This window comes from Anas platyrhynchos, chromosome 9 (genome assembly GCF_047663525.1).
Source record: "Anas platyrhynchos isolate ZD024472 breed Pekin duck chromosome 9, IASCAAS_PekinDuck_T2T, whole genome shotgun sequence".
Lineage (NCBI taxonomy): Eukaryota > Metazoa > Chordata > Aves > Anseriformes > Anatidae > Anas > Anas platyrhynchos.
This window is the reverse complement of record NC_092595.1, coordinates 24,472,766-24,493,905: the sequence shown is the minus strand read 5'-3', so window position 1 is coordinate 24,493,905 and position 21,140 is coordinate 24,472,766. Positions and strand designations below refer to the sequence as shown.

Sequence of the window (21,140 nt, the reverse complement as noted above, 5' to 3'; positions counted from 1 at the left end):
TAGAAGAACAATTATGCCTCAATAAAATCATGAACTTCCTGGAACATATTTGGTGACAATCTCACCACTACCTATATTATTTACTGCAAAGAAAAGCCTTAGTGCAGTTGGAAAAAATATATATATCAATATATATTGTGGATGCCCTGTCCCCGGAGTTTAAGACCAGGTTGGATGAGACCCTGGCATCCCTGCCCATGGGAGGGGGAGTTGAACTAGATGGTCTTTAAAGTCCCTTCCAACCCGATCCATTCAATGATTCTATGATCAAAACAGGCACAAGAAAATTAATATTATAAAACAAAGACAGCAGTTAAAGCTCAGTGGAATATGTATTGGCTGCAGAGCCTGTGTTCTGTGGGAAAATTACCAGTAAATAAATAGAAAGAGAACCCAGAAGCAAAGAAAATGTCCATGCTGCTTTGTGTGAGAGAAAAATAAAAAATAATAATAATAAAAAAATTGCTTTCTCATTTTTTTCACTTATTCCTTGTGATAAATATATATCAGTGTTTTGTTCCTCCATACTTTTATTTCAATCAATGGCATATTAATGCCAGGCCTCAGTTTTTCCCAGAAACAAGAGAGGCTTGCAAATAAAGACAGTTGGATCTTGTTGGACAGCACTTCCATGGTTAGCAATCCAAATAGAGTCAGAAACTTGAGAAAGATGTGATAAGGTAGTAACAGCAAAGTGGCATGTGTCGGTGTGCTTTTCCCCTGCATGCATACTGCCACAAGTGAAATAGTTTTAGCATTATCTAAATTTTTACTTTTTCATGTTTCCTTATCTCTATTTGCTTTAGGGGAGGAGGAGATTTCACCCAGAGAGCCACAAAGGCCCTTTTGCTAGAATTCAAACATTTGGAGGTTTGGATAATATTGTTACAGGACTTGTCAAGTCACCAACACTTTCACATGATGCTTGTTCAGAACATTACCACCCTTCATCCCCTATGACTGTGTTAAGCTTGGCCTGCTTCTTCTGTCCCCCTTACTGAGCTCCTTCTGGCTGGTCTTCATAAATTCAGGAGAGTCACCATCCTGGAGAAGCTGAGAGAAGCCTTTCCCAGTTTCAAGTCCAGGCCTGAAGGCACAGAACTGATTATTTTCCCAATTCTGAGAAGCTTCCAGTAGAATTGATGTATATGATTCAGTTCATGGTAGTTTAACCCAATGAAAGCCTAGAAAGCTGTTAACACAGTCACATCACAATGACGAATATTGCCCAACTCTGGGCTGGCTTATTTGTGCTTGCTTTGATGTCTCAGTGAGTTTTCCAGGAGTTGCTAGTGTTATTTCAGGACACTATTTTAGCCTATGAACTAAAAATTACCTAACAAGTGGCAGAGTAGTCCAGGAGGAATCAGAACTGTAATGCAAATTAGGGCTTGTTGTACATCTTAGACAGGAGGTAGCAAGTGGACGGGCTGAAAGGCAGAAGTACTAAAGCACTATGGGATGAATGGCCTGTCCGTGAGCCCTGGAGATCACAGGCATGCTGTGACCACACTGCAAGCTGGCTTTGTACAGAACCAGTAGATGCTGAGGAGGTGTGTGTCTAGAAACCAAGAAGAACTTGCTTGCTCTTCATGCTTCAGGAAATTTGGGTAGAGGTTTTCAGGGAAATTATGACTGGAATGGACATGAACAAGCCCTGAGCTGTTGTCTAAGTAACTATCAATGTAAACACGCCCCGAGTTTAAGAAAAACACAGCCTTCTTCCTCCATGAGCATTTGCATATCATCACTGGTGGACACTTTTATTTAATTTTCTATTTTCTTTCTGTGTGAGTTCATTCTGCTTGGTCCATGCCCAGTGCTGACAGGAAATTGCAGTTACAATCAAATCAGCTACTCTAATTACAATATGGCATTGCAGTGATGTTACTCAATGATTCTAGTGAGTTAGAGGCAGGGTCAGGTCTGGGGAGAAAGTATTTAAAACTGAGAAATTATTTTTTTCCTTTCCTATTCAGTCTCTGCCAAGATTTTCATATAGTCTGAAGTCCTTCATATTACAATTATTTTAGTCCTGTCTAATTGTCAGGTTATGGTCAGATGTTAGCACATATCAATTCAAACAAATTTTACTATGCTCCCGGGCCAAAGGCACAGCAGTGGAAATGCTATGAATGCATGATGCCAGCTAGAAGATTCAAGACCTTTATGGTTTTTAGCAAATAAAAACTACTAGTTTATTTGAAAGATTCTCTTATGAAACATATCTTACCATTCTTTTGTTATCAAACGCTTTTAACAGTCTAATTAGCTTTTTTATGCAGCCCTTTGAAAGACCTAGGAAAGAAAATAGAAGCAGCTAACTGTCTTTTCTTTGAATTTCAGGTATTGTTGCAGTCCTTTTCTGTGGAGTCACGCAGGCCCATTATACCTACAACAATCTGTCATCAGATTCCAGGATGAGAACTAAAGAGGTAGGGCATGGAAATAACTGACTTTATAACTGGTACAAGGAATAGACAGACATACTGACAGAACGTAGCTGGATGGAATTCCATTAATGCAAATGAAAAGTCCCATGACTTCATTAGGGGGAAGATGAGATTTTGCCAGGAAAACAGTAACAATTCTCTGGCCAAACAAAAAATATATTCTTCCCAAGAGACCCAAAATGTCAATCATGGAGATAAAGAGTAAGGAGATAATAGTTTACACCAGTTTCCATACAAAAATGCTGCAAGGTTAAAGAAATCTGAGAGCTCTGGTAAACAGGAAAGAAGTGGTCTGAGAAAGTAGATCCATGTGGACTTTTAGAAGGGGACTGTAGAAACAGTCCAGACTGTCCAGCCCCCACACTTGAGCAATGACATCATTTTATTTCTATCTCATTAAAAATCTGATATAATTATAGTGATTGTGAAAATTTCCATTTTGTTATTTAAAGTTTAGAGATGAGAAATTACATGAGCTGCTTTTAGTCCAAACAGGTGAGTAATATAATTGTAATTATTTTGAAAAACTTGGGGCTGTTCTCAGTACAGGAGATATTGCATTGCAATGTTGAAAATATTTTCCAGCACAAGAAATAATATTAGACTACCTTGTCACTACCTAGCTCCTGAGACAAGTCATTTAAATGCTGCTTTCTTCCCTTTTAATATTGACTTGTATGTCCCAAGAACCCCAGGCTATAGAAAATCTATATCTTAGAACAAAACAGAAACTTATGCTCCAGGGCTACAATTTTCATGATGCAATCTGGTACCCTTCTCAGCAGTTCCTCTGTTGTAAGCATTAGAAATTTTATGCAGAAAATTTCATCTCTTCTTGCACATCTCAATTTAATCAAAAATCCAATATTCTATAAAAAACATTTTGATAGAAAAAAAATACTGGTCACAGTATTAGTTTAACTGTCAGACTCTCACAGATTTTAAATCAGAAAAAGTTTTTGGTTGGTACTTCCAGAATGAAAGGTTAGCTGGTGAACTCAAATGCATTTCTTCATACCTGCAGAAGCTGTTGATACTTTGAGAAAATATTCCAGCAGAAGACAGTAACTTTCCTTGGTGACTGTATTTTAGACAATAGCATTTATATCTACTACAGAATTGTTTTTATTTTGCAGAAATACTGAATTCTACATGTATGTGCTATTACTGCCCTTGCGTATAATTGTTGAAATTTGATTACAAGTGTTTTTCAGAGATTCATCTGCATGATTTAGTGATACATAGCCAGAAAGAGATAGAGGGCAAGGAAGTTCCAATTACATATGAAAATTTTCAACAACGGAATTAACTAACATTTAGTTTAAACACATAATGGTTTTGTTCATGTTCATGCTTTTATTCCGTCACATTCAGCAGTTCAAAATAAAACAGTGAAAATAAACTGAATCTACACTTGAGCACACAGAAAAAAAAAAAAAAAAAAATGTGTTTCTCTAAAAACCTGTGAGTTTTATGCACCCTTTCTATTCTGTTTTTCTCTTCCCCCATAAGCTCTTAATCTTCAGCCTCCCTTACAATATTACAGTTCAAAAATTGTTGTCAAATTCCTCTGTATTCTTCTAATTTATTTTCTAATCCATATGAATCTCTTTCATATGTAGCTGTTTCAGTGAGATCTGCGCTGTCATTTTCTTTCTCTCCCCCGAGAATTACCTTGAAGAAAATTTACTAAGCCACACACTCAGCATTGTCACAATCATGTATGACTTTAGTGCATTACAAATGGACATTGTTGCTCAGACAGATGGCCTTGCTCCCAATTTAAATCATTTTTATTGCTCATTACTGGCCGAAATCACAGGCTTTTCAGTTCATTTATAGAATTATTGCAGGGCATTCTGTCTCTTTTGTTACAATATGACAGGCCTTTCAATAAGGATTGGTGAGCTGTAATGCACACTGACAAGACAGTGAGTTAAGGCTAAAGCTAAAACTAATGAAGAATATGGAAATCAGATTTAAAACTGTAAATCAGACTGTGAAATTGTGTTAGTTGTCTAGCTTTTTCTCTTTTGTTTTGCATAATTATCTTTACATTTTCTACTGGCTGTTAGCATTTCATATCTTGATGGTAAAATTTGGTATGCAATGAGAGTGGTGGTGTTTCTGGCCATATTGCTGAGTCCTACGTTTCTCATAATACCTCATCATTTGGTCTAAAAGAACACATAAATAAAAAGAGACTGGTATGATTTTCTTCAGATGTTGATATAAAATTAAAGCCTATTTAAAACCTTAAATTTACATTTAAGAACCTCTTTTAGGAATGGCTGCTGAAAGATGCCATATAATTATTAGTCCCTATGTATCCTTTGTTATCTAGTCAATCACTGATTAACATTCCATAAAAGAGAAGTACATGTATTACATTTTAAGGATCTGAAACTTACAGACTCTGAAACTACAAGGTAACATAAATTGTGTCACAAACAATGGATTATTTTAACACTGTCATAAGAAAAGGTGAGAAAGATTAAGTGAAAATGCAGACTTTGAGAGAGTTTTCATTTATACAAAAGCCCCAAGTCTCACTAAGTATTCGGACAAATTCTGTGTGTTTTTATAGCTTGTTTTTAATGTGAATGATGCTTTACGGCAGTATTTTTAAATCATCATCATTGACCTGATTATGGTCACAGTGATTTTAACATTAAAATTGACATTGCCTTCCATGGCAACAAGATTTGGTCAAACAGCATGTTCCTGAGTTGGCTACATATAAAGTTTAATTTATCTAGTATATCTTCAGTGAAGGAGAAGATGAAACTGCTAGGACCTTATCAAAAGATATTTGATTCTGTGCAGCTTTCACTAGAATTATTTACAGCTGCAAGTATAACTTCATATTATGCTGCAGGCAAACAACAGCTGCTTCTAAATCTTGGGACTTTATAGACCATATTTTGAATTAGGTTCTTCAGATGTACAGTTGTATTTGGTTGATTTGCTCAGCTACAAGTAAGTCAGCGGCTGGGCAGGATGTTGCTAGATAAAGAGAAATCACTGGCTTGTTGAAAGTGGGCAGACTCTATCTCTATACATCAGCTCTAGAAAGGGATGCATGAACAGCACTTTTCTGCATGAAAAGAAGACATTCCTCACCATTTTTTTGTCTCTGCCCTCCCTCAGTTTCACTCAAATATCAAGCTAAGACCAGCCCAGTTTCCTATTGATGGCTTACTAAGAGAAGCTTCTAACTTTCTCTAACAGCTATAAATGTTATCCAACATAGTCATGAGTTATATCTAGTTATTTTCCTTTAATTTCTGGGAACAACCACAACAAAGAGAGAACAATACCTCTCTTCAGGTAAGTGTGCAAGGGTTTGGAGAACTCTGCTTTCAGAACAAATGCTGTTCCAGCAAGCTATAGATTCTGAAAAGGAAATTCTGAAACACATCTCTGGTGGAAGCAGAGAAAGGGAAATACTGAAAGGCACAGCAAAGCATGTCCAGCCTGCAAGGGCATATGTTACATACTGCCCTGCCTGTCTCCAGTCACTCCACCAGTCTAAAAGTTGTTTACATAGTGACCTCTGAAATACTTGTGTCTAAAAAGTTTGTGACGGCTGCTTTCTGAAATTAAGTGTAAGGGGCTCTCTTACCACATTACTAGTTAAACAGTTACTCACATTTGTTCCCGATCCTGACAGCAAACCCATTAGGGAACACCTACCTTATAGAGAAAAGCTTGTAGCCTGATTGTTCAGCTGTGCTGGGAGTGCAGTATGTACAAGATGTGTTAAGATTTCAGTGGCCCTTCACCTCCAAGGTTGAGAACAGGGTAAAAGTAGAACAAAAGAAATCAGTGCTGCATAACTTCTGAGTAACTTTACTGTAGCACGTAGTGCTCCTGGGACTGCTTGAGCAAATTAACTTATGCTGAAGGATTGAAAATTCAGACTGGGATCTTAGATCTTTGCTCATTGATGGATACTGATTGATTCAAATTTTAATCTCCACACAATAAGGCAGATGTGATTATCTCTGATTACGGAAAGTCATCACCTTACAGAGAGGTGGTTAATATCTTCTGGAAAACTCTTGAAAATACAATCAGTTTTTAAAAGTTGCTTAGCTCATGACATAGCTATACATTTTTCATCAAGGAAACAGGCTAGGGATTAATTATTTGATATCTACATCATAAATTGAGCTGTATTCCAAAAGCTGTTGGGTGTAAAAGGGTTGTGTTTGTAAGCATATTATTTCATTTAATGCTTATTAACCATACTGATTGAAGAAGACTGACAAAAGTCACAAGTATGTATATTTATTTTTTGTATATTTATATTTAATTCATCAAAAACAAAATCAAGTCATTATAGAGACTGGACCCTGATATGCCACTGAATAGTCTTGATATAGACTTTAGACTTTGCTGTTCCATCCATAGTTATAGACTCACTTCTGAAGCAAATTGGAACACATCTGAACACATCTGAATAGCAGAATATAACTTAAAAGGTGAATTATCACGATGGTGATGTCCAGACCCACCAGACAGGGGAAAAAAGCCAGTGAAAAGGCAAAGAGGTAGCTAAAGTCAGCTTTTAGCTCCCAATATCCAAATGAAGCACCACCACTGTGATCTAGGTGTTTTACTGCATTTCTACTGACCTAAATATCTCTGTAAACAAGTTACACAAAAGCAGACCTACACTCAATTTAAAAAACAAATCTCTTCTCTCTAGATACAGAGGAGATTTCTACAGGATTCTTCCATCAGCTTTCTTTTCCTAAGAAAAGAAATAATCTACTGCAAATTTGGCTCCAGAATGCTTTCTCCTGAGCTTGTAATTGTTAAAAGCATGTGCCAGGACTGCAGCTTCTGTTTTCATCTTCCCATGAGAGAAGGGGAGCAGCTGAGTAGAGATGGCTATGTGCTACTACTGCCAAAACTGTGTCAATCTGCTGTTTGTGAGGGGTCTCACTCGTGACACCTCACACACATTGTGCATTTGGGAGAAGCAGCCCTCTCAAATCAGAGGGAGCAACAGCACTAAACGAAATGGGTTTAGTGCTCCTTATCTTAAAGCATCCACAGTCACACAGGACATGAATGGGCCCTGTGGTTATGGTCCTGCTACTTGTATGAGTCCTTAAGAGGTAAAACATTTAGAGCTATGCATACTTGTAAATCATACAGTCTATATTAATTTAGCTCTGGTTAATGCCAACTATTTTCTGTTATCAGACATTGGGTTGTTTATAGATTATATTATAGGTAGTTTATGCTTCAAGGAAAAAAAGGCCACAAGAATGTCAGGATATAATGGCTCTTACAGTCCAGTCTCTTGACTTTTAAAAAACTCAAGAGCATTTCAAAACCAAGGAAAACCCTACTTATAGCAAAATGTCTTTGATAATCAGCAAAGAAACAACCACCACAAAACATATTTCTTATCCTTTTCAAATGAACAGCCTAATGGGCAGCTGCTGTTGTGATTTGTTCAGGAACTCTGCTTAGGAAGAAATGTCCTTTAAGGCACTGAGAGGTCAGGTGTCTCCACGTAAATGATTGGCAGAGAGAAAGACTTAAAGAAAATAAAGTTATCTTTGAAACAAGACTGCCACCAGTACCAGATTCTAATCAGTCCTTGCCTAAGTGCCGTGCAGGAGGAAGCTGTTTACCCAGCATCCCACAATCACTGCGCCTGCAGGAAAATTTCTTACTAGGCTATTTTTTCATTAGCTTCTCAGATATACAGTACCAATGAAATACAGTACCGGCTGAAATAAGATGACATGCTTGATGGTTAATACTGTGAGAGTAAAATGGAAATTCTGTCTAACTAACAGATGAAACTCAGGTCTGGCACTCTCAAACAAAGAGATTCTTGCCTAAAGGAGCCAATAAAGTACAAGTTCCTATTGAGCATTAAACAGGTTGCATGAATAAAGCACTTTCTTCCATTTAAGTGGAGATCAAGCGTAAAAGTCAGGTCTGATGGACATTTTTCCTTCTGCCCCATGGTTTATTTTCTGCAGCTGAACAATAACAACAAAAACTAATTTCCAGCTTCTTTGAACCCATTCAAGTCCAGACTCAAAAGCAATAAAGACTGGGGCTTCAGCCAGTGCTGCTCAGGAAAGAGTCCAGGTGACCAAGCTACAGCGGTCAGTACAGTGTGAAGAAGCACCAAATTATGATAACAAGAATGAGAAAATTAAATGCTATCTTAGGAAAAATTATTCCTGTTGGAATAAATTAACATAGTTTTATCCTTGTTTTAGCCAATTTTGCTTAAATTAAAAACTTTGGAAATGTTACCTTAGACAGGAAAAAAAAAAAAAAAACACTCTTATTTTCTTATATATTTCACCCAGATTCTAGGTTCGGGGAGGGGAGTTGTTTTGGAGTTTTGCTTTTTTTGAGACAGGACCTATAGAAAAGCCTTCATTTTGCAACTATTCAAAATGATCAGGAAGAAAGCAATATTCTCTCTGCTCCCTGGTCTAAGATTTAGCTAACACTCAGATGCTGAAATTATGGCAGAAGATTGTACTGGGTCCCTAGATTTCTTTACCTTCAGAGTATTTTCTGTCTTATAGAAATATCCCTGTCACTCATCCTTCTGAGAGAGGAAAATTATACAAACATGAAAAGTTGGGAAGGGAAGGGAAGGGAAGGGAAGGGAAGGGAAGGGAAGGGAAGGGAAGGGAAGGGAAGGGAAGGGAAGGGAAGGGAAGGGAAGGGAAGGGAAGGGAAGGGAAGGGAAGGGAAGGGAAGGGAAGGGAAGGGAAGGGAAGGGAAGGGAAGGGAAGGGAAGGGAAGGGAAGGGAAGGGAAGGGAAGGGAAGGGAAGGGAAGGGAAGGGAAGGGAAGGGAAGGGAAGGGAAGGGAAGGGAAGGGAAGGGAAGCTGTGCGCTTAGGAGTGTCTGCCTAAGCTGGACCTCCGTGTGCATCTCTACAGTCAGTGGGTCTGTTACTAACAGGCTGCCCTAGTTTCTTAATTGCCTTCTTATCTCTGATTGAGTATGCACCACATGCTTAGTGCTTGTAATAATTATTACCTTTAAAATGGATTGAAATTGACAGGAAGTGTACAATGAATTTCAGTTTTCTACACAGTTGTTTTCTGTGTTTAGCAGAAAAAGTTGAAGATGGGAAGTGTGCCAAATGCATTGTTTGACCAGATGTACCATAAGATCTTATGGAACCCTGTAGAATTGTATAATGCTATAAAGAAAGCTAAAGCTGCTTACTATGTGGGTTGAAGAAGAATCATAACAACACTAGAAAATCATGATTTCTGTAAAAGGAATTATACTACCATGTCTTTCAATCTGAATTTCTCAGCAAAATCCTCCATTATCTGACTGATGTTCCTGATTACTTAACATGCTAAAAGAATGTTAATCTGCACTCTCCTCACATGCCGCTCCCCTCAAATTTATGTGGAAATGTTATAATTGTTTTCTGACTTTTACCTGTGTGCTACGTGATGGATGGTAAGCAGATAGGAAACATTTCTACAAGATAAAATTTATAACTATGGTATATCACTAATTAAATGCTTTAAAAACAAAAACAAAAAAAAACCTCTGTTTTTCAAAGGAAGAGATCGGACACACTGCTATCCTAGCCATAATACTGAAAATACTCAGCGTCCACATACAGCAATCCTGTCCGTATATCCAATTCTACACTCTATTCTTTAATCTCTGTTTTTTTCTCTGTTTTTGTGTACCAGTTTTAGTGTTTCCTCAACTGAGAATGTGCAGATTTACCCTGGCCTCATTAGTTTCTATCAAGCATGTGTCCCTTTGTTATCAGCATTTTTTAAGGCATAATATCTATCGCACACCCATGAATAAAAAAAAAAAAAAAAAAAGTATTTTGGACCTATGAAAAACAAATGTTGAAAAACAAAGCAAAACAATTTTTGTTCATCTTGCTTAAGCACAGGAAATGGAAAATACACATGCTCAAGTGTAATTCATGCCCTGAAGAAAGACAGAACTGTAGAGAAAGCAATACTTCTTACAGAGAGGCTCATCTTGTTGGAAAATGATGTCATTTTTGATGCTGGTAGGCTAAGGCAGCATAATTCAAACTAGTTCCCAAATAGCTTCATTAAAGTTTTTACAATCTGTTTAAACATTAAACATTTTCTTTAAATATTAATAAAGTTCTTTGATTGTTAAGGTTATAGTTTACTCTTTACAGCACAGTAGCAGATGCCAGCCATTAGCTAACATATACCAATTGAAATTAAAACCTACAGGCCAAATTCTCATTGCCATATAGAGGAATATATATGGGAATTCCATGTGGAGACACATGCTGTATTTTCTTTGAAAGAGGCTCTGAATCACAAATGAGACTCTCATATGTCTAAATTTGTATGGGGGAGTCAAACTGTATGAGGCTAAGTAAGCTACTGCAGAATCAAAAAGCTGATTCACAGAGCTATGCAGGTGATGTAATTTTATTTCACACGTCTATTATTGTATCTCTCAGTCTCTTCACAAGAGGTGTGAAGAATGACCACTGAAACATTTCTCCTTACTGTGAGTTGCTAGCACTTTTCTCCAGTTTTTAGGTCTGTGCCCATGCAAAGATCCAGCCTTATACCTCAACTCTGTAGAGCACATCTTCTAGTGTTGTGAAGAGAATTTCATCTAAGCATGTTGACCATCAGATCAGGTCTCTTCCTAATTATTGACACCTCCATATCACTGCAGTTGTTGAATACACAGGGAGGAAAAGCAAAACAAAATCAAACTAATCCTGGCCTATGAAAATATTATTGCATCATCAACATGTAGGACTGAAACAGAGCAAAGTGTAGTTTAATATCCCATTCTTAGAGTATATATAGTTACTTTTATGTTGAATTATATTTTAGTCACTTTCTTGTTTTCTAAAAGCTGATAAATACAGCATCCCCTTAAACACTCACAATCACAACTCCTTCATCTTAGAATTTGTGACAGAGATTAAAAATAAATAAATAAAGGTAGGACCCTTCATTTAAGTATCTCTTCATTTTTCATACAGGTAAACAAATTTAATAGTTTTATGTCAAGAACTAAAGTCCTCTGACTTTAATGAGATTTGGATTATGCTATAAATGAGGCTCCAAATATAATATTAATATATAAGTAAAAGTACTGATATTCTTTCTTAAATATAGCAATGTAATATAAAATATTGCATAATCATAATGATTTTATCTCTAACTTTTGCTTTGTCTGAAACACTGACACTTCACATGTTTTGTGTTAAGTGATTTTACTACAGGATATGTCAGTGAATTTCCTGATTATGGAATGAAGCTCTGTAAAGCATCTGTTTTGTATGACTTTGCATTTATTATTATAAATAGAATAGAATAGAATAGAATAGAATAGAATAGAATAGAATAGAATAGAATAGAATAGAATAGACCAGTTGGAAGGGACCTACAAAGATCAGAGTCCAACTGCCTGACCACCTCAGGGCTAGCCAAAGTTAAAGCACCTTATTAAAGGCGTTACCCAAATGCCTTTTGAGCACTGACAGGCCTCCGGCATCAACCACCTCGCCAGGAAGCCTGTTCCAGTGTTTGACCACCTTCCCAGTGAAGAAATTCTTCCTAATGTCTTGAACATGCCCTGGCACAGCGTTGTGCTGTTCTGCTGTCCCACGCATCCCGTCTTTGGTGGCCAATGCCTCCTTCTCCATTTCCCCTGCTCAGAAAGTTGCAGAAAGCAGTGAGATCACCTCTCAGTCTTCTTTTCTCCAAACTAATCAAACCAATCAAACTAATCAAACTAATCAAACCAAGTGTTCCCAACCTTTAAATCACAATGCAATGGAAGCATTAAGCACATAGTTTTAAAAAGTTTTAATTTTGAGGGTATTACTAATAGGTTCCTTTCTTATAGCCCTTTGTTACCTTACACTTGCATGAGAATGTGTCAATATGTGCTTTACTGTGGGGACACTGTGTTTGGTGTAGGAATTAATATAGGTATTTCTTGCATGGTTAGGTAGGTTACACTGTGATTTTTATAAAGCATCAAGTGTTTTATCACAAATGTGCACTCACCTGACAGAAGGAAGTTGGCTAACAGATTTGCTGATGTTTTGGGGCTTCTCCTTCCTCTGCAAACAGCAATGACTTTGCACTGCCCAGAGAGGCTTAGGGCAGTGGGAGGCTTGAAGGAATCTGAGCTGTTCTGCAGTTTCTGGCATTACCAAGCTGCTGTTGACTAAGGTCCATTCTTGCAATCTGAAATGTAATTTATGTATGTTTGCTTTTTAATTTGTATGACTCTTACATGACTGCTGATCACTTGCCACTCTCTGTAGATTTCAGTATCAACTAAAACCCGCACAGAAACCTTGGTCAAAACTTTTTCAAAATATGTAACTAACACTAAAATTCTCACACAATGAGTTGGAATAAGAAGAAAATAAATACATAAAAATGAGGCACTGTAACAGTCTAAACTATTTGTCAGTATCCCATCTTTTTGGTGACTGCACAGCTGTGTTTCCATCATGTGATTAATGGATTGTATACCTTCAAAAAAGACATTTGTACAAAACGGTAGCACAGTGCAAGAAATACTGAACAGCTAGCTGTATCTCATCTGTTTCTCATGGTGCCATCTGCGGAAATCATCAAGGGCTAAAAAGCCCTTAGACAAAATCTTTCAAACTAAATATCTACATTATGACTAAAATTCATTTAAAAGACAGTGTCCTGTCTTTTCACGGAGTACATACCTGCTTCCATTCACCTAAAATACTGAAAATATCACATAAGTTTGAGCATCAATTTCTTTCTCCTCTGCTTCAGTCTCACTAGTTTAGTTGGTGTGGACCACCCTTTGCCTCCAGTGAACTTCAGAAGGGTTCTGGGTGTTTGATAATTCAGTACAGACATTCAGCATCCTCAGAAGCACACCCTCATGCAGTGACTAATACTTTTCTTGAAAAACCACTTTTTTGTATGAGGTGCCAGATGACACTTCTCTATTCCACCCACCTCCCACTTTCCTACAGATTCATATCAAGAGTTATTTTAAAAATGCATCAAAGAAAGACTAGTTTTATCTATTCACTAAACATGCTATTTTTTATGAAAAATAAAGAGTGGCCTTAACTCCTGTATTTAAAAGTACAGGTGTATTTTGGTTTAGGGATTTTAATTTCTGCTTGTCTTACAGTGCTTGTTTGTTTCTGTGATCAGTGGTGGGATTTGTGAAAAAACACCAAGGGCACTAGTAGTGACATTGTAGATCTGAAAACACCAGAATTCTTCACAATACTTTCTCCAACAGTTTCTGGTCATTTCATATCAAGTCATTATAGCCAAATGCAGACATGTCCCACTGAAATTAATTATGATTCTATCATTTGGATTCAAGTATCAACAGGCTCCCTTTGTGTGCACACTTAGGGATCAAGATTTCACCTTTCAGACTCTGCACCCTAGCAATATCCACCTGTTGTAGCTTTTGTACTTTTTCCCTTTTAAATTTTTGTCCTAGTTGTGCTTAATCCTACCTATTTGCCTCCACCAGCTTTTACCCATACTATCAGTGTGTGAATACACACACATACACAGAGGTACACTCTGTGCTATGTAAAATGGACATATAAGCATTGCTGATAATTTCCTTTATTTTTTTTTATTTTTTTTTTAAGTTCATCTCCACTTACCCTTCATCTGCAATTTTTTAAATGTATCTCACAGCTACACATGTAGTGTGTTAGATAGCTCTTCACTGTAGCCAATTATTTACTCAGACCGGAAGTACCAAGGTTGCAGCCGCTTCCAAGCTAACTTGTACTTGATGACAGCTTCCCTGTGCTTTATGCACAAGAAGGTCCTTTTTAATGTGCATCACCAATGAGTATCTGACATTTTCTGTATTTTGAACCTTTCACGCTTTTGAATTGAACCTTTCACACGTAATGTTCAAGCAAAACCCCCAACTATTCTGTGCCTCATTTATCTCAACTCCATACAGTCTGCACTCTAGATTGTATCTCTAAGCATAGGTGACTGCTAGATTAGAAAATACACATACTGCAATACTTAGGTAAAAAATGTGACACAAACATTTCTATTGCTATTCTTTCGGAATAATAAATACAGTTTAACGTGGTCAGGAGCTCGTGTTATTCATCACCAGTTAGAGCAAGAAGAGTTCTTAGAGGAAGCTTTGTACATTAGAAAGTGACAGGCTTGCGTCCATTCTCCTCAACCACTGTAAACAGACACATAACAAAACAGCATGTTTATAGAAAAGCCCTGAACAAATAAAAAGTCGAGAAGCTATTTAGTAAGCACTGTCCTACCTTAGAATGTGCACTCAACAAAAATAGAGCAGCCTCTCATTAGAAAACCATATGCAAATAGTGCTACTGTTTTCTGGATTTAGATAAATTATAGACTTGATTTGCAGCTCTTAGAGCATTTTTCACTGAAATTCTACAGACTGTAAAGGGCAGCATCAATATGGGTAGAGAGAGGCTGCAATACTGCTATTTCTATAAGTGCAAAGAGAGAAAATGTGTTGTCACGTATGTTGAATTTGCAATGGGATGGAAGTCATTGACATCAAATAATTTTTTGAAGTCTTGATTCTTGCCAGAAAGAACAAAGAAAGGACACTACAGACTTCATAAGACTTCTTTTTCTCTTCCTGATAGGTTAAAGGCCTTCATATTGATTACTAGCTCCTAATATGTCAAAGACTAAGTGAATTTCTTTCAAAAACCCAAAACTTGGCAAGGGAGGAAATTGTTTTTATGAACTCACTTCCAGAATTAATATTACAGAATATTTCTTCTCAGCAAACTGAAATGGAATAAATTGCATTTGTCCTCCATAGAAATTGAATTGATCGTCTGAGGTTAGGACTGTGATAGTGAGTCACAGAAAAACACTTGAGAGGGGTGGAGAAAAAAAAAAGGAAAAAAAAAAAAAAGAGGAAGATTAGATTGATTTAGAGTTTTGCTTTTGAAAAATCAGCAGCAGTTCCTCTAATTCTAACATAAATGCACAAACATAAAAAATGTATTAGTTCATCACAATTTTACAAACTAGATTATATTGACAACATTACTGTTTCTCTTTGACCAGAAGGAGAGCAGCCAGGTTTTAAAGTCTCCTTTGTTAACTGTGAAAAAAAAAAGCATGTTGAAATTGGCTTTAGCAAAGCCACAAACTGCTCCTTTCTCTTGCTAATTTTTTACCGATGTTCCATAGCCCTTAACCATCAATGCATAATATCTCTTCTTCCACCTGATTCACAATTTACTACCCCAGAAAGACGGTTTCCAAGAAAGTCTCTTTCAAGATATCCACAGTAGGTCATAAACAAAAGCTTCCTTTTTATTGATGTCATTATTATTTTGCGTTTTTTTTTTAGTTCTTTTTCTTCTTGATATAGTTTATTCTCTGATCTCAGGTTTGTAAGAATACTAGCTTAATCCTAGACAACACATGCTGTTCATGGCCTCTTCCTTTTCCTTTTGCTCTATCAGCTAACAGAACAGCTATCAGCGTTCCCAGAAAATTCTAAATTCATGCCTAAACACAATGATTCTAGCACCACCATTAACTGCTGACCAGTCAAAAGTTCTTTAAAAATCTTTCAAATGATTCTCCAACTACAGTCTGGTGTGCCCTGTCTTGAAAAAACCCTTTCTTAATGCTTACAGAACAGTACAGCACTCACTGCTAGAGTAAATGTGCAGAGCTTTAACTGCAGTAATCCCTGAGCATATTATCTTGATACAGCTGAGCACTGAGGATCTTCCCTTTGTGCCTGCAACATCTCAGTTCAGAAATTAATGATAAATAAGCACTTTGAAAATGGTTGTTCTCACTTTGTGTACTAAATAACAAGTTAGATGAGAAGCTCTAGGAGCAACAGCATCAATATCTCCATTTTGGCAATATCTTCCATTAAGGTGTCTTACTCAGGTCATTTATAGGAACAACTTAATGCTGTAAAAGCTGGTTGAACTGCAGGGAAGGTAGGTAGTGGTCTAAAATGTTTACTCTCTTTCAAATGATGCACATTAAATAATAAATAAATAAATAAATAAATAAATAAATAAATAAATAAAGTTTGCAGACATCCCCTCCCCCCAACCCTGTTCCTGGGCAACTTAATTACAAGAGTAATGATAGAATAATCAATTTTTCTACAGCTAGATCCAAAGCCTATTGAAGTCAGCATATAAATTCTCAGGAGGCTCTGAATCTGGTTATACTATCACAAGTGCATAGCAAAGTTTCTACTGCTTTCCATGCCCAACACATGTAAGAAATGAGTACATTGAGTTTTAGATTTTGAACAGTCTTTCTTATTTGCCAATTAATTGATAAAAGGGAATAACAAATTTCTTTCTGAGGGCTGATTTGAATCAAGTAGTTAATGATGTTGGCAGATTCATTGTAAATACAAACCAACCTGCGCTTCCATTCACCCTGAGGTCAAACCTTTTTAGACGTTCTGAAGTTTTTAATTCTTAAATCATTCTCACTCTTGTTTTCATTACTCATAGTAAGAGCAAGAAAAATATTTGAATTCATCTGCTTAAATTTCAATATTTTTGGTTTAAACTTCTTTTGTTCAGCAAAGATATTCCAGATCTATGACATTTTTAATAATGTAAAGGATTTGTTTTAATGTCTGGGACCAATATTTTTACTTTACTGTTGATAGTCAGAAGCTAACATGTCCTGTGCCAGTAATTTATCCAGCTTCTCCCATGCTAAACTTTAGTGGTGGTGTGTAGATTATGCCACAAAGATTAATCATAATGTGTAAATGCAAATCATTGTTGGCCTTTCCTCTCCCTTGGTTCTGATACTTTCTTTATTTCTTCTTCCTTTTGGATTCCCACTTCTTCCTCAGCCCTTAAGAATCTTTTTAACCTCTCAGCTCTAGAGAGAAATAGAAAGTTATTGTGTGCCTTCCATAAATCTCTTAGGGTTAAATTTATTGAATCCATTAGCAAAGCCTACTGACAAAAAAGACCAGAACTTTGCACCAGGACATAAAAAAAGATCTTGTAAGAATTTGCTTTTGTTGGTGTGTTTGTAAGTTTACAGTCATATATTCTTGGATATCAAAATTATTACCATATACAGTTTATAGTCTATAATGAATGAGTTACTTTTGCTGATTATAAGACTTCTCTAAGTCTTAGATTTTGCTAAGATCAAAGTCTTTTTCTAATATTTTGCTGCATCTAAGACTGTTATTCTAGAAATGAGCACTATATCACTATGCTGTGAAGATTCATTACAGCTGTATAAAGGATTTCAGGCAAGAGCTTCAAAACAAACTTTCAGATTTTAAAACTTTTAATCAAAAGAGAAAGATTAAATAAAGAAATTAGACTAAAAGGTTTCTACAATCTTATAAAAATATGACAGTCTGAACTCCCACTACATTTTAATTCAAAATAGTTAGGGAAAAGGAACTTTCATCAACTATTGGTTTATCAATATCCTTGACTTCATGGAACATATTTTGTAGCCGTGTTCTAATTAAATAGCATTATTCAAATATCATACATTTCATAACCATCACTTAACATTGACTGTTTGGGATTTTAAGAGCTCTGTTACCTCCAAATCTCTCTTAGGAAGTATAATCAATTTCACATCCTAGCTTCCCAGCTGCTGTTGGACTATTGCAACTCTTTTTTTTTTCATCAATTGTTTTGATGTCACACAAGAATATATCACTGTAAGATGTAACCCCTAGACAGGTGGCATTCCTCCATGTTGCTAGATAAATCAATACATCTAGAGGCTTGAAAGTACCTGCAAGAGGTGGATGACATTCCTTCAACGGGTATTAAATTAAATGTAAGAATGTAATATTCCCATTAGTGAGTAAAATTCACTGAGTTTTCCAGCAAATAAATTCTTGATGATCTAATTCAGCTTTTACCCAACACTCTCATACTAACATTATTCCCCTGAGGTGAAAGAATGCTGTTTAAAATATTAGGATTTAATAAATATTTCATTTTCCATATCCCCAACCATAAGAGGACTATGGTCTAGAATATGTTCATTTTGTCCTTTTCTATTTTTAGTGCAGCAGAAATGGAAACTTAGTGTGTTCCATCTTCCAGGTGCACTAATTACTTACCTAGATAATCTCTCTAACATTCAGTGAAAATTTAAGTAGTTCTATAAAGTGGATCAACTTGCAAAACCTATTTTGGTGTAGTTTCCCTATTTGGCCTGAACTTAACTGCAGAGATGGAGGGAAGGAATGAAGGAAAGAGAAGAAAAAAGGTGCTTCTCTTACCTCACTCAAAAGTTAGAACTAATACAGCTTTTACATTATATAAAATGGTTCACATGACTTAGAGTAAAACATCAGAAGAAACTTAGTGGTTACAGCAAGGCTTAAGGTGTACATTATTTGCATTCATTCCTTTCTCTACCAGTGAGAATTCCAGGTGACGCTTCCCAGAAGAATGTCCCAACCTGAAACTAATTCTTTGCACATCCCTCTGAGCTCTTACAATGGCTGAGAAAAATAATAATAAAATAATAACAAAAACAGCAACAAAATCAGTATATCTGGAGAACAGTGAGATTTTAAATGCATAAATATTGTTGAACTTAATAGGTATTTTTAACATCAGTCATTTGTAATAGCCACTCTTATGGAGAAAATAAACAAACCAAAGCAAATAGTAAATAGCAGTGTCAGTAATTCACTGAGCTAAAACCTAAACCAAGCGCTCAGGTTGCACTTATATTTTTGTAATTAATACTCTACCTTTAGACATGTTGACATTACTTCAAACTTACATTAGTGATTTATTACATCTCTTACTTTAGAACTATAAGCAGATTTATAGACTATGTGGAGAGGTAGAAATGGCACATTAAAAATTAGGGTTCTTATAGTTTTATACAGAAAAAATGTCTTATTACTATGTGTATATTAAAATGGTTTCTAGTATAATTTTCTGGTAGCCTTAGGGAAACTAATGGCAGCATATGAGCATTTTAATGTCTATTTCATTTAAAGTAGAAATAGGTTAGTGGCCTGTGTGGGAGGCAAAGAAAGAGAATTTATGGTTATGAACAAAATACTTCTAAGGAATTCAACATAAGGGAAATTTTTGAGTACCATTTAAGCAGACTATGGACCATAGTATGGACCTTGCTTATGGCTGCAGGCTGCACAAAAAAAAAAAAAAAAAAAAAAAAAAATCAATCCCGGAAAATCCTGGGTGTCCCAGGAAATTATGACCTCCAGAAAAAAACTTAATCCTCCTATTCTTTGACTTCTTATCAAAAGGTCTTGATATCTCATCTTTAAAATATCACAGAATCACCGAGGTTGGAAGAAACCTCCAAGATCACCTAGTCCAACCTCAACAGAAACATTAATGTGAAAGGCATGAGAGGTTGGGAATGTGCTTCTATGGAAGCTGTTTCTTAAAGAGGCTCTCAGAAGATCTCTTTAGAATAAATTGCATTGTTCTGGTGGGATTTATACTACACAGCAGTGTCAGTTAAATGCTTAACAGAGTATCTCCATAAGCCCTGTATTGCTGTGCTGGGTCTGGCTGGGGTGGAGTTGACTTTCCCCACAGCAGCCCATACAGGGCTGTGCTGTGCACCAGTAGCCAGAGCAGCGCTGCTCTCCCAGCAGTGCTTTGGCAAGCGCTGAGCAGTGCTGGCAGAGCACCAAGGCCAGCTCTCCAAACCCCCACCGCACATAGGCTGGTGGTGGGCAAGAGTTGGGGAGGAAACCTCACCAGGACAGCTGAGCTAAACCTACCAAAGGGAGATTCCAAACCAAATGTTGTCACATGGAGCAGTAAAAGCTGGGGAAGGGAAAGAAGCTGGGGGGAACTCTTGTTATGAAAGCACTGGTCTTCCCAAGAGATCATTATCCATATTGAGGCCCTATTTCTCAAGACATGGCTGAACATCACTCGCTGATGGGAAGTAGTGAATAATTGTTTTCTCCTTTTGCTTCTGAGTAGCCTTTGCTTAATTTATTTACTTTCCTTTAACTAAACTGTTCCTTATCTCAAACCACAAGCTTTCATTTTTCTCATCATATTTTCATCCCTCTGTCCTTCTGAGGAGAGGAGTGAGAGAGCAGCATGGTGGAGCTGAGCTGCCCATCAGCTGTTAAACCATCACAATTGCTATTGAACAAAAAGCAGAATTTGAAGAAACACTCTGCTGAATACAGGAATAAAAGTGAAGGAACAAAAAATCTTGGGAAGTCTGGAGGACTGTGTTTAAGTTTTACATTATATCTGCAAGTGTCATGTTCCAGGAAAAGGCACTCAAATATCTCACTTCTTTTGTGCCAATAACTAGTTCTGAAGGATAATTTTAATATTCTGTTGTGTTGTGTTGTTTTTTTTTGTTAAGATAGGGTAGGAAATTTGAACAGGCTGCACTTCACAAATAAATGCATCATATGAGTGACATGCTTTTAAAAAGAGAGAGCAAGCTATAGGGGGAATACAGAAGACCATGAATGATGCTACAGAACTAATTTTACTGTTCTAAGGAGTCGAATACCTCATACCTGTGCCTGCGATAGGAAGGAGTCTCATTTCTTTAGAGTCTAACCCAAATCAGCTATTCAAATATATTCAAATAGCACTTGGATTTTTGCTACAAAAAGAAAGTAAACTAGCAGGC

The 21,140-nt window shown here is 36.6% G+C and overlaps 1 protein-coding gene across 3 annotated transcripts in view; it reads left to right on the top strand.

Annotated features, from left to right (window-relative positions):
* Positions 1 to 21,140, top strand: part of SLC9A9 (solute carrier family 9 member A9) — a 218,515-nt gene that overhangs the window by 94,394 nt on the left and 102,981 nt on the right. For all 3 annotated transcript variants that reach the window (XM_038183440.2, XM_038183439.2, XM_072042776.1), the window contains exon 9: positions 2,347 to 2,435. In XM_038183440.2, coding sequence (XP_038039368.2) covers positions 2,347 to 2,435 — 89 coding nt within the window. The remainder of the gene's footprint in view (positions 1 to 2,346; positions 2,436 to 21,140) is intronic.